The sequence below is a fragment of the Drosophila teissieri genome, chromosome X (genome assembly GCF_016746235.2).
Source record: "Drosophila teissieri strain GT53w chromosome X, Prin_Dtei_1.1, whole genome shotgun sequence".
Lineage (NCBI taxonomy): Eukaryota > Metazoa > Arthropoda > Insecta > Diptera > Drosophilidae > Drosophila > Drosophila teissieri.
The window spans coordinates 4,283,729-4,300,260 of NC_053034.1; the positions used below are offsets into that span (position 1 = coordinate 4,283,729).

A 16,532-nucleotide genomic window follows, 5' to 3' on the forward strand; every position below is an offset into this window, starting at 1 on the left:
TTAGTTCGATTTTTAGCCAAAACAACCAAAATAATGGTCCAAATATAGATTGTCATACCTCGTTGAGCTCGTAATTCAATTCCCAATCGATTGGCATTCAAATTTGGAAACTTTAATTTTTTGCCAATTTTTGCAAATTTTGATGATGGTACCCCTTATCAAAAATGTGAAAATTAGCCGAAACAACAAAAATAATGGTCCAAATATTGATTGTCATACCTAGTTGAGCTCGTAATTCAATTCCCAATCGATTGGCATTCAAATTTGGAAACTTTTATTTTTTGCCAATTTTTGCAAATTTTGATGATGGTACCCCTTATCAAAAATGTGAAAATTAGCCGAAACAACAAAAATAATGGTCCAAATATTGATTGTCATACCTAGTTGAGCTCGTAATTCAATTCCCAATCGATTGGCATTCAAATTTGGAAACTTTTATTTTTTGCCAATTTTTGCAAATTTTGATGATGGTACCCCTTATCAAAAATGTGAAAATTAGCCGTCCAAAATAGTTCGATTTTTAGCCAGAATAATAAAAATAATGGTTTATGACCGAGTTTAGCCAAGTTATTTGTTGATATTTGCTACGATTTTTATCATCAGAACTTGTTCAAAAAAGGACACAAGGTACCAGGAACAGGAAAAGGAGGATCAGGAGAATCAGAAACGGCGTGGACAGGTGCAGATGCCCCAGGTGGGTGGCCCAATGGTGCAGTTAATCGAACCCTTCGCTGGCCAATTGAGATATTAGTGACTGGGCCGTAAACTGGAAAATGCAGAGCACCACCCCCTGAACTCTCCAAACTCCCCTTGGTGGCCATCCATTAACCCTTAACTGGCCGGCTGGCAAGCCAAGTTGCAATTTGGCCAACACTCATTCATTATGTCTCACAGTTATTTGGCCCGACTCGTCTGCAATTGGATTCAATTTAGTTACGAGTCCACTGATGGGATCGGCCCCTCCCCCTTTTTGTGGGGCGAAGGACGGCGGTTGGGCAAAACGTCCGAGACACGAACCACGCCAAAATCGATATGACTCGATTAACATGCCTGGATCTTCTTGGTCTTCTCCTGCTTTTTCGTCGTCGGTGGTGCTATTGATGCCTGTGGTTGGAGTGGCGTGGAGTGGAGTGGAGCTGCAACCTGGACTGCTGCGATTTGGAGCCGATCTGCAGCCGCCGCCCCAAGCTGCTGCTCAATGTTGGTGGCGCCAGCCCAAGGGCGCTCGAGAAGTTCCCGAACCTATAAGATATATCTATAATACGAGTACGATTAGCTTTTTATAAAATAGACATATAAGACGTATAATAAGCCAAGTATACTCGACTTCAATTAGTGAACTTTAAAATAAAAAAGTGTTCTATTTATTTGGGGACAAGGGATATTTAACGTAATGAAATGATGAGCACATTTCTTAGTTTGACTGCGGCACAACTCACGGTTCCGCCCTCGGGATTGTATGGTCTGGAGCCAGACTCCGTCCTCGACTCCCAGATCGGGCAGCTACTTCTACTTTGCGTGGTCGCGTTCATCATTTTGGTGTCTTGTTTTGTGGGTTTCATTGCTCTCGGGGCCCCCGAACCTCCTCCTGCAGCTCCTGCTCCTCCTGCTCCTCAGGTTGTTAAATAGCTGGGCGGAACTTGATGAGATGATGGGCAATTATCTGCGGGAGGTCCCGCACACACAAGCACGGGGGCACAGCGGCGTGGCGGGGGACTGGGGGGAGGGGGCAGGGGGCTTTGGCAACAAACTATGTCTTACAACGTTGTGCCAGCTCAAGCTTTTGGTTGCTCGTTTCTTCTCCTTTTTTTTTTTTCGTTTTTTCCGTTCTTTTTTCATTTTGGTTTTAGGTCCCGGTCCCGGCAATTGCGATTTTGTGGTTGCGTTGCACATGCGCGCCAGCTTCAGCGCCATCGCCATCAACGCCTCACGATCGTGCGATGGGTGCGAGCGGGAGAGCGGGCGAGCTGGCGTGGAGTGAGTGAGAGGACGTGACTGGGCGGGCGTTGAGTGCGAAGGAGAGGGGAACACACGCGCTGTCTGCCTCTTAGAGGGAGAAAGACACGCGTGCGCACTAACAAGCGACGACAGCTGAGATCAGTGCGAAAGAAACGCAACAAGCGGGGGGATCGGGGGGATTGGGGGCGATGCTGGAGCGGTCAAGGGGGTGGTCCACTGGGGGAGGAGGGTAGTGCCGGCATCTGGGCAGCAGCGACAGCCAATCATTGCCTCAAGGCCAATTTGGGGCAACGAAAGAGTTGCAGTTGCGTAGAGCCGTTTAGCCAGCCAGGGATGACATGGTTCGACTTGAAAGCTACAAGGAAATAATTAATATTATATTATATATTATATACGATACGATTAAATTCCTAGCTAAGATCTTAATAATAAATATTGTAAAACATTTATCTTCAGCTATAATGCACTTCATTTAGTGTGAGGCATATTCCTCCTAAAAGTCGTTCTGGCAAATTGTGTTTGATTTTCCTTTAAGAATACGGATTTAAGATCTGAAACCGAAAGCCAAGTGATCATCACTGCTGCTCGAAGCGGCAGGCAGAGTGGTGTGCTGGTAGTGGTGCTGGTGGTGGTGCTGGTGGTGGTGCTGCTGTTGGGGCTGTTGGTGCTAGTGGTGGTGGTGGTGCTGGCGTCGCTGCGGTGGCGGCTCTGACGGCTCTGGCGGCCAAACAAACACGATGAGGCGTTGTTGGCGTCAGGGAAACTGAAACTGCAGACGGCCGAAAGTCCCGCTTCTCCCAACCGGCGACGCCCTGGCGACTCTCAAGTGGTAGAATCTACGAAGACTGCAGAATCGGGAGGTGCGCCACAATCGGGGCTTTCGGGGCAGCCGGAGAATCGGGAGTCGAGGCTGACACGCTGGCATTCGATAATTGCCTTGGAAAGTATGCGCTTCTCTCGGTTGCAGTCGCATTCAGTCCTCGAGAGCAGTGTCTTCGGGCCCAGTCTTTCGCCGATTCCCCAGTCTTCTGGCACTCTTGCAGATAGCGACTCTCGCTTCGATTGGCTGTCCGTTTGGAGAATCACTCAGCCGAGCGAAGAGCGGCAGAGGAGGGGGTAAATAATTCTCCCCAATTAATTACTTTGGCCCAGCCAGCAATAGCTGTGAGAAATGATTTCATTTTGTGGCAGCAGCTAATTGGCCACAAAGGCTGAGAGTTAGAGAAAAGGGGAAGGGGGAGAATAGAGTGATCTTCATTGCTGATCTTTACCGTTTTGTGGAGCAAATATCGAACACTAATGGCCGTGCTTCATTAAAAAGAGTTAATGAGTAGCTCAAAGGCAGAAGCCAACGATTATCTTCATGACTGTTACTTCTGATCGTTTTCAAATTATTATAAAAGGATCTTTCTGTTAAAGCACAAGAGCTATATTAAATGATTCCTCACGAATCAATTACCGTGGGTCACAATTACTTCGAAGCAGATCCTCCAGCCTGCGATCCGATAATGTCAATCCAATTGCCCCGATTGATGTTCAAAAGAGGCACAAAGGAACGGGGGCCATATCCTTTTGATCCCTGCGGATTATCCCTAACCACCGTGGCCGTATCCTGATCCCCATGCTTATCGGGGATCTACTGTGCAACTTCAACTTAATTACTGCACGCTCGACAAACGCTAATCGGCGAACAATGCCACTGGGCCACTTGAGGATGTCAACCCTAACTACATCACTCTACCCTACATTCCCTTGTTCCAGGAGATGCAGATGAAGAGGCGGAGATTCGGGAGCCACAGAAATGGCAAGCATCCAGTAAACTCCAGGAATGATGGATGACAGTCGCAGATTGGTCGAGAGCAGGAAGCCAAGGCAGTTGGCCATGTGACGGCTAGTGATGCATGCATCCCACTCTCTTGGCATCGCCATCGGAGTTGCAAAGACAGCAGCCAGGATATGTCCACTGAGAGAAGTGCCGGTGCGCCAAATTGTGGTCTCCTTAAGAAGTCAACAAGATGTCAGCTTACTGCGATCATTGGTTGAGCATACAAGGATAGCATCTATTCAACATAGAAGCATTAAATAATTATTACTGAAGACTGTACGATTTTTCACAGTGTACTTATTCATTTCGGGCAGCCAGGAGCGTGTGATTGCTATCAACAGCTTGATTTTAATTTCACCTCTCTTTCGCTTTCTGCAAACAAAGCGCTGTCCTTGTGTTTTTGTTTGTGTTGTTCAGGCCCGTTGTGTTTTTTCAACTGCTTTGCAGCGATCCGAGTCCTGCATTCCGCAGTCTGCGTCCTGCGTCCTGCGATTTGGGTCCTGTACTGTACGGCACTTCCTTCTGGCGGCGTTCAGCGGAGCGGATGAGCCGCATAGTTGGCCAGCAAGGTGGAAAAATCAGAGCGCCAGGGTATGAGGACTAAGCACTAGGGCCTAAGGATGCAGGACAGGATATAGGATGTGCTGTGCCGCATAGTTGCTGCACAATGAGCTAGCCGAGGCTCAGCCCAAGGATAATTACTTTTGTGCAATTATGCGATTAGTTTATAGGCCAATAGGTTTGTAAGGAACGTACCGGCATAATTGATGGGCTTAGCAGCGGTTAACAATACTCGCTAAAGGAAGTGCCAGTCGACATTTCCTCTCATCTGAAGCCTTCCTTGTCGATCCGGCGTTTCTAAGACGATTCTATTATTCAAAAACCAATAATGCAACTGCGAAACTTACCAATATATCAAGTGCTAGAAGCAGCCGTTTAGATCCGACTCGCCTGCGTCGCACAAGGGCACAGATTGCAAACCAAGCAGACCACGAACTGCCCATCGATCTCGTCCTCGTCCCATTTCCGCACTGATTCAATCAGCGAGCTCGAGCGAGACTAACGCACAAATCGCCATTCGCTCGGCCATCAATAAGCCGCTATCAAAATTGGCTTAAGTGGTGCATGTGGGTGGTGTTGTGGCGTTGTGGTGTTGTGGTGGAGTGGGTGGTGCAGCCACCTGCCTGCCATCCCGCCTGGCATCCCGTGGTGGCTGGCTGCCACTGGCGAGTGATATATTTTTCACGCTCATAAAATAAATGTCAACCATAAACCGTGACTAAGTCGGGAGACAAACAAATTACTAAATAAACGCGCGTCGGAAACTGCATGGTGGCCACCACCCCATCCGGCCAACGGGGGGATTGATGATCTGAGCTCATATGTGACAGCCAGTGGCGTCGCTCACGGGGGTTCAGCAACTTTCAGTCCTGCAGGGAAAGTAATGAATTATAAGGATGACTAGTCGTATGATAGATAAACAACTTACGGTGCTGGAAAGCTCGTTTTTACATTAATTAATTGGAAAGGGGGGGAAATATTACATATCTGAAACGAATATCTGAACCCCTGGCAAACTGCGCCTCTGACTCTGACCACGACAAGTGCTCACGACCAGCTGACGGAGCACCGTCAGCCACCACCGCCGATTAGATGGCCAGTATCCAGTAGCCAGTATCCAGCATCTGGATGCCACCATTCGGGCCGAAACACCCACATGTGAAGCGAGATTCAGGCCTCATGCCCGCCGCATCCGCCTCCGCATACAAAATGTAAATATTTAATTTTGAAACAGTGTAACTAAAGGGATTTGAAACGCGCGTGGCTGGGTTATTTTTTTGTTCGGGCGAGCAAATCAACGGAACCCGCAGGATTCGCCATGGTCCATTTTACTATGGGTAGGGAAATCGCCCTCGTTGTGACATGTGAAATGTTGCGATTTTCCTTACCCTTCGGAGGAGGAGAATGACTTGGCTGGAGGATTCGGTTTCAGCCGAAAAATGCCTCGGTTTTTTTACGATTCTGGCATATTTTGCATTCAATCAGTGAGTCAAAAGAGCGCTGCACGGATATCTGGAATAAGTATACAAAACGGATTCATAGAATAAAAATGTTTATCAAAAAATAAATGTACCTTCTAAGCACTTTCTATTCGGTAGTTGTGGAGCATTTCTTCCAGTGTTTTCCACGCCCCTTCTTGAACATGTGTCCGTGTCCGTGTCCTTTTTTATGGCCAAATAATATCAAGATAAGCGCCGCATTAGACAAAAGCCAGCCAGGCGACTTCCTTGAGCTGGCTGCGGGTCCCTGGGGTGTCCTTCCGGCAGGACCTCGACCTGGACACCATAGGTGGCCCATCGTCCACATTCACCTCCGTCTAGTCTGGTCTGTGCCATCGCCCGTCGCCCATCTCCCATCGTTGACTCAAAACTTTTCCTCCTTTGCCCTTTTTTTAATCGATTGATTGCTGCGTGTTTAGTTTTTTATGCGGGACCTTGTTCAAATCCCCGTGTCCTGGGTGTCCGTTTGCTTTCGGATAAGATCTAATTGCAAATTGAGTCCGGCTTCCGGGAAACTTAAAGTTTGAAATCTAAGATTTTACATTGGCTGCTGACCATCGAAGTGCACTTCTAGCTAAAAAGAAAAGAATCAAAAACTGTACATTCGAAATCACTGAAGAGACATAATATGAAAGGAGTGTCAAATTAATGCGTTTAGTTTACATACATAGTACATATATAAATGCTTTCTTTGTTAAAGCTCTTTGAGAGTATTTAAGTTTAGCATTTTAATGTCTGGCTATTGCTTAAAATAAACATTTATTTAAGGCCCCGGGCTTTGTGAACTTTATGGAGATGTGCTACTCCTCCCGGGCAATCAAACAGCTCCTGGCATCCCACATCCCACATCCTCGCGTCCTCGCGTCCTGGGACTTCCCCTCGGGATTATCCTGATGGCAATCAAATGTTTTGCTAAATGTTAAAGACCGCAGGCCCAGCGGGTGAGATACAGCGGCTATAACAATAACATCGCTGCCTGTGTCGTATGGGTACTGGGTGCTGGGTGCTGTGTGCTGTATGGTGAGTGAGTGGTGGGTGGTGGGGGTTAGAGGTCACACCTCTTGGCTGGCTATGCAAATCCCGCTGCTCTGGTTAATTTTGTATGCGATGACAACAATTTAATTTCCAAAAGCCATAAAAATGAAATAAAATTTTCAATTGCGGCTGCTGGGCGTGGACTCGCCCTTGCCCTGCTCGTCGTTTTTTTCCCCGTTTCGCTGGTTGGGTGGTGTGGCTCTGATTTGGATATTGGATTCGGTTCTGGTGGCTGCACTTGGCACTGCGCAAAGTGACGCCGTCGACGCTGCCAATGACACTGTAATCGCAACCCTCCGCCATTCGGTCCTCCGCCTGCTCATCCGCATCCGCCTTTCTCCTCCGCCGCCCGCCACCCGCCGCCCATCCACCCCTTCCCTCGTCCTTCCAGGCATCCTGTTGACGCCTGCGACCGCCCGACTGGCGCAGCTTCCTCTGCTCGGCTGTCTTTTTGACTGCCGCTCCTTGTTCTCCACTGGCACGGCCATGTGTACTCGCTTTTTTGACTATTCATCGACCCCACCCTGCCCACACCCACACCCATTCCCACACCCACACCCACAGCCTCATCCGTACCCAGCACTCCCGCTTGGCGGCTCGTTCGGTGGTGTAACCCTCTCAGGCATAAATCACAGTGACAAACTCGTCGCATGCAAAGGCGCGGAAAGCGAAGCGTGCCCTGTCACGCTGGTGTGGGTGGTGGTGGTGTCGCGGCAAGGAAGGTGCCCACTTGGTTGGGCACAGTGTCCTCCAGCTTATTCGGAAATCTGAGGGAATAATTTAAGTTTGGGTAGCCGTTTAAATGCAAAGTTCATTTGATGTTACATACCTTTCGCACATCTATAATCAGCATCTAATTTTGAGCTCTTCAAATCACTTACTAGCATTTGAAGCACAGTGGCATGACTTTGACACCAAGTCTTGGCCACCCAACCAAAGTATGAAACAGCGGCCAAGACGGACCAATCCGAGACCGAGATGTCTGGGATTAGGAAGGATTTGGCCCCACAACACGGGCAGATATAGAGAGGTCCAGGAGCTGGGCAATCAAAGGCTTAGGCACGGTCACTAATAACTTCTTGGAACGTGCCCGGCACTCCAAAGTTGTAATCCCCATGGCAGTCCCCCGATCCCGGGGAACGGACTTGTCGCCGAATCCCTGAGTCCCGGTCCTCTATTGACAAACAATCAACATCAACCACTTGAGTGACGGCAAACAGAAGGGAAAAATCAAAGCCGTACCGCAAGATATCACAGATTTTCATTATGAAGCATTTAAGCCAGTCCAAAATCAAATCCACCCACCCATATCCACCATATCCACCACCCACTGGTCGTCGTCCCGGGGGTTGACTTTTCCACTTCTTTTTCCCGGCTTCAGTTTCCGTTTTGGTTTTGCGCTCTGGCAAATTAAATTAGATGCTTAATATGCAGCGAACGTTTCATTTGTTTTGCGGCTAGAAAATCAACGTGGAAAATTAGGCAAACAAAGCTCTCTCCTTCTTCTTTTCTATCTCTCTCTCTCTTCCTCACGCTGTCTGTCCTTTGCCGGACTTGAAATCCGGACGGAATCCACATGGCCGAAGGCGGTGGAAAACCATGGAGCCGGGAGCTTAGCCACTAATGAGGCGCATTACTTTCGGCCAGAGATTTGAAATCATTATCCCATCGAAACTAATCCGGCTCGTGGTCTCCGGCATTTCGGTATTTCGGCATTTGTTAATTTTGTGCAAACATCGGACGGAGGCCGGACCCAGTCCCAATTCTCCACCTCTGAATTCCGGGCTCCAGCCGCATCCCCCGGATGGACAAATATTGGGCCAATGGACAGGAGGACATGGGCACTGCTGACTGCTCCCAAATGATTGCGGCTCGTCTTTTGTTCACATTTCGTTTGGTAATTGTGAAGGAAACTGGTCTGCTTATCATAGGCAAATCTCATATAATTAAATAAATTTAATTTGATTAATACGTACTGCACCTGCCATCGAAAAAACATGAGAAGCATAATTAGGATCACTACTCTTTGATCTTGATTTTGGCGCTGGAAACTTCATAAAATACAAATAAACCTTATCCATCTTGAGGTTCTCGAATTCTTAACCGATTTGAGGCATTTGTATATGCTTTCACATATGTATGTTGAAAGCAGAAGAATTCCAAGAATTCTTGGTCCACCTCTAGGCAATACCTAGCGATAATAAAATGTTGAGCTGGCAACTCCCAAAAGCTGCGATACCGATTAAGGCGCCTTTAAAAATCTCTCTATAAAATCTTTATCTATCTCTAAATTCCAATTAGAACTCTTTTGTTTATGCGATTGGCTTGCTAATAATTAGGGGTAATTTGTTTTGTACTTTTAATTTAGAATCTAACTATGCCTTTCAAACTTGAAATGAAAACTAGGTTTCCATTATTAACCCTTCGTTTTTATTTGGAAAGCAAAAATAAATAGTGACGCTTTTAAAACCGTGACTTCGATTATCACCTCCGGAGAATCGATATTTTTATGACAGTCCCAAAATCTAGTTGACTATCAATATTCGATACTGCCAATTTCGTCCTAAAGTCTCTGCTTTACTCCCTGGGCTCCCTGGGTTCTTTCTTTTTCTGATGACCGCTCTTCGAGTTCGGACGCAAAGTGCCAAGAGCTTTGGATGAAGAACGAACAAAAAGGTTAAAGCTGGTGAGAATCACTATTATAATTTGTGATTTTCGATCATTTAAGGCAGATATAGTAGTTGCAACGCTATTATATATTTTGTGGTGCTCCAAAAGACTAGATTTCCGAGAATTAAATCGAATTTTGCAGAAAACCAGAATTGCGAATAAAAGTTTGACCTGTATAGCAAAGTTGGGTTATGTAGTGCAGTCTGAAGTACAAACACAAGCAAACCAATCCTTTTTTGCGGATTCCCAGAAAACTAGATTTTGTTTTATGCAGTAAAGTTAGGCTATGTAGTGCATAAGCTACAAATACACGCAAACCAATCTTTTTTCTTTGGGGATTTTCAGAAAACTAGAATACCTAGTATACTAGAATACGAATAAAAGTTTGTTTTTTATGGTTTTTCTTTGCGGTTTTCCGAAGAACTATGTAGAATTCACAGAAGTTTAAAAACTTCGCGTTTGACAGTAAAGTTGGGTTATGTAGAGATTTCTTAAGTAAAAGTAGGAGCAAGGCAATATGTTTTGTTTGCGGATTTCCAGAATGGCAGAGATTCAAGGATTATTTGTAATTAACAGTAAAGTTATGTACTCAGTTTCAAAAAATAACTTTAAACCGCATCGATTTACGTGCTTCATGCGTAACTAATTTTCTCTGCGAATTATCCCATTGTGAAAATGGTGTCCTTAAACGTTTCCCGCCAATATATTCCATCGGACTCCATTTCGACTAGCTGGGAGGAAAGATCTAGAATTTCGACAAGCTGGGAGGAAAGATCTAGAATTCCAGCTAAGCACGTGCGGACGTTTATTCCAGGGATTTGTCATCAGTCAGAATTTTGATTGATAATATTTGTGGAAATATTCTGCGTAGCCTTACATTTCCCTTTTTCCATTCATATGTGTGTATGTGGAGACCGCGATGGAGTCCCATGTCCACGGTTTCCATTCTTCAGACCACAAATTGAAATTGACCCTAGACACGCGGTGCAAGAATTGCAAAGACGATGGCAACCGAAATCAAAATCTGATTCTGAATCAGAAGTAGAATCGGAATCAGGAGTCCACGTCGGGCTGGAATGGCTCTGGGATGCCATGAGGATGGGACATTTGTATGCAAATTCAGTGATTGCTCTCCGCAGAAACCACAGGCAAAGGCAAGACGGTAGGAGCGACCACACAATAAATGGGCATAAATTACACGACCCGAAGGAGGAGCCATCAGACAGTGAGTGCAATTTGTGGGCTAGGGGGGGTCTCAAAATTGATCATTTCTGGCTGGGATGTGGTTGTGGATGACGAAGAGCTGGATAGCTGGCGCCATTGGAGTGCGGCGTTGCCACTTGAATTTTTGATTTAACAAATGCTCATTTGTAAAACGGCCCGGCGAGCCCAGCTCCTCGTCCTCATCCGCATCCTCCACATCCACAACCACTACCTCATCCTCGCAAAATTCAAATGGGCCACAGCCGAAGAAAGCCAGCGCCAGGCCAACAAATCCAGCAAATCCAACAAATGGTCCAAGAGAGGGGTTCCAGTCTCAGTCCCAGTCGCAGTCTCAGATCAGAGCCAAACTTTTGCCCAACTGCCTGGCAACAATAATAATGTCACGTTTATCGTGTGCAGCTAATTACTAACAAAAAGATAGTTTGTAATCCTACACAACTGGGGGAATGGAGAATGGAGACCGAGAAACCGAGCAACAGAGAACCGGAGAACCGAAGAACTTGGCCAGAAGAGTTAGCCAAGCGTGGCCAAAAGTGACTCCAGGCCAAACGGCGGGGGGGAGTGGCGGGGGAGCTTTGGGGTTGGAACAACAGACACCGACCACCAGTAGCCTTAATTCAGAATTCTGCATTTTTGGGGAAGCAAACTTTTGTAGCAAAGCAAAAGCAAGCCAAGCCAAGCCAAGCCAGTCGTCGAAACTTGGCCAAAACATGTGCTGCAATCTTGGGGCCAGAGTTTTCTGGGCATTAGCACACGCCTGCCTGAATGTCTTGGCCAAAAACTGAAAACCCAAAACCAAAAACCCAGCGAAAACCCAACACACCCCGAGCAACAAACAGCTGCTCAACTTTTTGGCAGCTCTGGGAGATCAACTTCTTAGAAAGCTTTTGCAAACAGTAAATGTATTTGTATAAATATAGCACAATACAATGTATAATATGGGGTGTGATTCATATAGTAGCACACCATAAATTACAAAGTCAATCGTCTGGGTTAGTAAAAAAAAAGAGTCAATCAAAACTGTCTGAAAAATCTGCTCAGAAATAGGTTCTATTTGTTTATCTTCTTTTTCATGAACACCTTTGATATTATTTATTTATTTTTTTTGTTTTCTTGAGCAAAATTTGTAACCTGTTTGTGTCATTTTTTAACAATGTGCAAAACCTCAATTATTCCAATATCACGGAAGATTCTTATATATACATCGCATGTGGAGCTTATTGTACATACACCTTTAATTGACACCACTCTTGACAAACAATCAAAATTACCTAAAAGCTAACCACATTTTCCAGCGTTCTGGTACTTAGATCTAACCAAAGTTGTTAACCAATTCGTTCAAAATCTCCATTAACAAATTCAAATTGCAAGAACAAAAACTTTCCATGAATATCCTATCCAGTTGACTTACTCAACATTTCACCACATTTGTGTGTTTCCTCTAAGTTAAGCAGCCTAACCTCTTGGTTGTATTGTAGCCATTTGCCTATCTCATATTCGCTCGATTCCCTATCGTACTAAATTGAATAATATCGCTTTGCTTTTGAGACTCTCGAGTTGAACTAGAAATGAACGAAGTGAGTGCTCCATTGCTTGGCACGTCCAGATGGCAGATGATATTGGTCGGGCGGGAGCCAGCCCAGCTCCGTCGATCCCTACAGTCCGTGCCCATCCGTTGGTATTCCGGTGCCTTTGACCGTGGTCACACCGCCATACGATAGAAGATCCGCCTGGTCCGGCTTGTCGCGCGTGGCCTGGTAGGCCTCGCGTTCCCGATCCGGGAACTTGGTGGGCAGATTGGGCGAGTGCAGATTGACCTTGGCCTCGAACCGCACGCCGGCCACCTCCACCTCGTAGTGGCCGGACAGCACGTACTCATTGGTCACCGGCAGCTCCCGTCCCTCGTCGTCGAAGTTTCGCACGAAGCCCAGGCAGACCTGCTTCTCGAACGTGTACCCATAGCCGGTGGTGGTGGTCATACCCACGTAGACCCCGTCGCGGTAGATGGGCTCGCCGCCCCAGCACCACATGTCCACCTCGTGATCGTGGTCGTTCAGCAAGAGCTGCACATACATGCGCTTGACGCCCTCCTCGCGCTGCTTTAGTAGCGCATTGCGGCCAATAAAGTCGATGGGTTTCTGCAAAGACAATATAATACGTATGGAATATGTGTGCTTTTCGCTCTTTCAGGACTGTTCTCTTTGTAACCCACATTGAACTTGACGCGCCAGCTGCGTCCACACTCCAGCGGCGTGGTAAAGGTGTCCAGATCCTGTCCCCAAAAGGCATAGAACTTCTCAATGCGCAGGGCGCGGGTGGCGTAGTAACCTAAAATGGGCAAAGGGGAAATTCAAGTAATAAAGGGGGGTACATAGTTCTCTTTTCAATAACATACCTGCATGCTGTATGTTGAACTTTTGGCCTGCCTGGTAAAGTCGCGAGTACACATGCAAGGCATATTCGTTGGGAATATACAGGACATAGCCCAATTCACCCGTATGGGTGATGTTCAGCACTCGGATACCGTCGGCCAGGCCCACATCCAGTTCCTGGAAAAGATTGGGTTATGTGGCATAATCATCCATTGAAAAATATAAATAGGCAGGCTATTTTCTTGGGAATCTCTCACCTTATAGGTGAAAAAGGGAAAGCTCTTGGCCGTGAGATCGGTGTCGGTAAGCTCGGAGAGCAGGATGCGGGAGTAGGGTCCTAGGATGCAGATGGCCGTGTACATCGAGGTCACATCCGCCACGTTCACCTTGGCCCTCAGGTGATTGGGCATATGTTTGCGAATCCAGCACATGGAGCGCGTTTGCTGAATGGTGGGTGCAATCATCATGTAGCTAAAAAAAAAAGCGCGAATAAGTGGATCACTGACCATGCTGAACAGGACGGGCAAGCTACTTACTGCCGCTCGGAGAGGCGTGCCAAGGAGCAGTCGTTCTCGTAGCCCCCATTGGGATTCTGCATGCCCGTGTGAATGATAGAGCCCACGGCCACGTCTACGTCGTTGGAGCAGAGGTACTGCAGCAGGTCCACCACCTCGTTGCCCTTCGACCAGAAGTCGTACTTCGTGAAGGAGCTGTAGTCCGCTATGCCAATGCGTTCCCTACAGGCCCGGTATTCCGAGGCCACGTGATCAAACCACGGCGGCTTGCCAAAGGTTCGCGTTTGGGCAATCCGAAAACGCGGCAAGCCGAATTCATCTGGAATATAGATTCAAGCCGGAGAATCATTTGTATCATATGATATGTTTATGGCTATAAATACGCATATACCCACCGTGCTTGTCCTGCTGATCGAAGTAGTTGGGTCGCTCGTAACCCATCGACTGGCCAAAAACGGCGCCCGCCTCCTTGAGCTGCGGGTAGATGGGCGACATGCGCAGGTTTCTGCCGGTCTGGAACTCCTCGAAGGGGTAGTTGATTTCGAAGTGCTTGCCCGGCGCCTCCTTGCAGCGATCCCGCAGGAACTTGCGGTTGTTGTGCAGCCCCAGAAACCGACTGATGTCCAGGATGTGCAGGTCGAGGTAAGTAGATCCTTTGGTTATTAGATCGGTGAGGACGCGTCCAATGCCTCCGGATGCGGACACACCCATGGTCTTGTTGCCAGCCGCCACATAGTAATTTTGAATTTCTGGCGCTTCCCCCAGGATCCACTTGCAGTCGGGCGAGAAGACCTGCAGCGAGTTTGTGAGTCTATCCAACGTGGCATCTCTGAAGGAGGGAACGCGCAGCAACAGGGCATCGAGCAGCTCGTGAAAGTGATCCCAGTCCGGCGGATGTTGGCGAGCCGACTGCGACAGGGGAATCACTCCATCTTCGTACACCATCTTCGCCTCGCGCTCGAAGCCGCCTGCGAGGATGTGACCTTCGCACTCCCGAAAGAAGATGCGTCCATCGAAATCCCGGACGAAGGGCGTGTCCGGACTGAGTCCCTCGATGGGTTTCGTGTGCAGATAGTGATGCTCCACTGCCTTGAGTGGCACCTTCACCACCGGCTTGGACAAAGTGCCCACCTCGCGTGCCCAGAAGCCCGTGCAGTTCACAAAGTACTCGCACTCCACATCGCCAGCTGTTGTCTCCACACTCCGCACCTTGCCGTGCTCGCTGTGGATCTTCTTGATGGCACAATGCTCGACGATGCGCACTCCCAATCGCTGCGCCTCGGTCATGTAGGCCTGGCACACTAGCTGCGGATCACAGACCCCGTCTTCAGGTATCCAAAGGCCACCTTCAATGCCGTCCAAGGAGAGCAGTTCACAGTGCTGGGCGCACTGCTCTGGCGAGAGGATTTCGCAACGCATGCCCCAGGCCAAGGCCTGCGATTTCATGCGATTGAAGGCGGTCATGCGGTCCCAGCTTCGGGCCAGATTCAGGCTACCCACCGGCCGCCAACCGGTGGGCAATCCGTTCTCCGCCAGTCGCTTGATCAGATCAATGGAGTACTCGGCCAGCTTGAGTTCCGTGTAGCTGGGCTCGAAGCGACCCGCCAATCCGCAGGCGGTCCAGGGCAGCTCGCCACCGACGCGATCCTGCTCCACGAGCAGCGTTTCACCGCCCCACCCACTCAGCCCCAGGTGATAGGCCACCGAGGCGCCGGTGATGCCGCCGCCACAGATGACCACCCGCGATTTGACGGGCAGCTGACCGGCCAGTTCCTCGCTGAGATCCGCCGCCTGCTGCGGCTGGAACTTCCGCTTCCGCAGCACCCGCTCATCCGCCTGATCCGTCTGGCCACTAGCCAGACGCACTGCGTCCGAAAGGCCAGGTGAACACCTCCGCCTGGGAAGTCCAGAAACTGCGGAAACATTTCGCGAACACTGCAGCAGTTTCCACATCTTGTCCACCGGCGCAAACGATAAGTATGTATATATCACAACCTCATGGGACCAACCCGATTCCGCCTGCAGGTCACCGGATGCACTGGAGGGCACTATCTATATACGCCGTATTGTGCTTTGGATTAGTAAGTTAACTTTCGGCACAATAACAACACAGAGGCAGAGTGACCAGATGACCATATGCGGTTAGAGGTGGGTCAGAACTTCGATGACTATCGGAAGGCGTTCAGCGGAGACTCGCACCATTGGCGCGAAACTTGAATGGCATGAAATTGGGTAAAAATTAATAGCATAATTTCGAGCGCAGGAACTCAAATAATCTGCCTTGCTTAGAGTTTTAAGAGCAAAAAGTTTGATTTCAAGAACTATTTACCCCTAAAATTCTAATTTAGTCTGCATTATTTCGCATCGTGGAATTATTACCAGTATGAATATGAAGAAGAACATAAAGCACGCACTGCATGAAACGTAATCATTCATTCATATTTCGTAGGCAATTCTAGACCATTTTTTATATCCCTAAAATCGTATAGAGTTGCCTTAAAATATGATTAAATATTAATAGTCATTGCAAAAAGTGTATTTCAGTATACGCAATACAGTGGTGGTCAAAAGTATTTACATATCGTGAGGAACAATTGAAATAAAATCACGTTGTGTGAATACTTTTGACCACCTCTGTATATAATCAAGTGATTCATGGTATTGAAATTAACCAATTTATAAAGTTATCGAAAAACAATAGCCATGATAGTCCCTGAAAAAATACCTAATAGATTGTTTTTATACATCAATCATTGGCTATTTTTTCTAGAACTAAAATGGTTTTCGTACTGCAATCAAAATTGTGAAATTTATTTAGAAAAATATTATTTAGAATGATATTTCAGTTTTTAAATAAGTGAAATAATATCTA

At 47.4% G+C, this 16,532-nt stretch overlaps 2 protein-coding genes and 1 long non-coding RNA gene across 4 annotated transcripts; all 3 read right to left on the minus strand.

Moving 5' to 3' along the window:
- Positions 1-672: 672 nt before the first annotated feature.
- Positions 673-1,687, minus strand: LOC122624704. The gene is made up of 2 exons (XM_043804378.1): positions 1,440-1,687; positions 673-1,242 (listed from the first exon to the last, which is right to left on the minus strand). The coding sequence occupies exons 1-2, from the start codon at positions 1,560-1,562 to the stop codon at positions 1,042-1,044; spliced, it is 324 nt and encodes a 107-aa protein (XP_043660313.1). The 5' UTR covers positions 1,563-1,687; the 3' UTR covers positions 673-1,041.
- A 1,679-nt stretch (positions 1,688-3,366) lies between these two features.
- On the minus strand, positions 3,367-5,923 carry LOC122623829. Of its 2 annotated transcripts, none has more exons than XR_006326427.1 (5): positions 5,274-5,923; positions 4,693-5,214; positions 4,541-4,642; positions 4,082-4,398; positions 3,367-4,019 (listed from the first exon to the last, which is right to left on the minus strand). It is a non-coding gene; the product is annotated as an uncharacterized LOC122623829 (long non-coding RNA). The 2 variants fall into 2 exon arrangements; XR_006326426.1 differs by having other exon boundaries at positions 4,082-4,485.
- A 5,757-nt stretch (positions 5,924-11,680) lies between these two features.
- LOC122623285 (pyruvate dehydrogenase phosphatase regulatory subunit, mitochondrial) lies at positions 11,681-15,764 on the minus strand. Its single transcript, XM_043802345.1, has 6 exons — positions 14,056-15,764; positions 13,682-13,979; positions 13,403-13,616; positions 13,169-13,322; positions 12,986-13,101; positions 11,681-12,911 (listed from the first exon to the last, which is right to left on the minus strand). Exons 1-6 carry the CDS (start codon positions 15,611-15,613, stop codon positions 12,429-12,431), a joined length of 2,823 nt encoding a protein of 940 aa, XP_043658280.1. The 5' UTR covers positions 15,614-15,764; the 3' UTR covers positions 11,681-12,428.
- Positions 15,765-16,532: the final 768 nt, after the last annotated feature.

What these genes read in the sequence shown, in the direction of transcription:
- LOC122624704 (XM_043804378.1), bottom strand. Translation starts at nt 1,562, where the DNA reads ATGAAACCCACAAAACAAGACACCAAAATGATGAACGCGACCACGCAA. An exon ending in ACAATCCCGAGGGCGGAACC is followed by an intron (nt 1,243 to 1,439) that starts GTGAGTTGTGCC and finishes TATATCTTATAG; the next exon opens with GTTCGGGAACTTCTCGAGCG.
- LOC122623285 (XM_043802345.1), bottom strand. Translation starts at nt 15,613, where the DNA reads ATGTGGAAACTGCTGCAGTGTTCGCGAAATGTTTCCGCAGTTTCTGGA. An exon ending in CGATCAGCAGGACAAGCACG is followed by an intron (nt 13,980 to 14,055) that starts GTGGGTATATGC and finishes TCTATATTCCAG; the next exon opens with ATGAATTCGGCTTGCCGCGT. An exon ending in GTTCAACATACAGCATGCAG is followed by an intron (nt 13,102 to 13,168) that starts GTATGTTATTGA and finishes TGCCCATTTTAG; the next exon opens with GTTACTACGCCACCCGCGCC.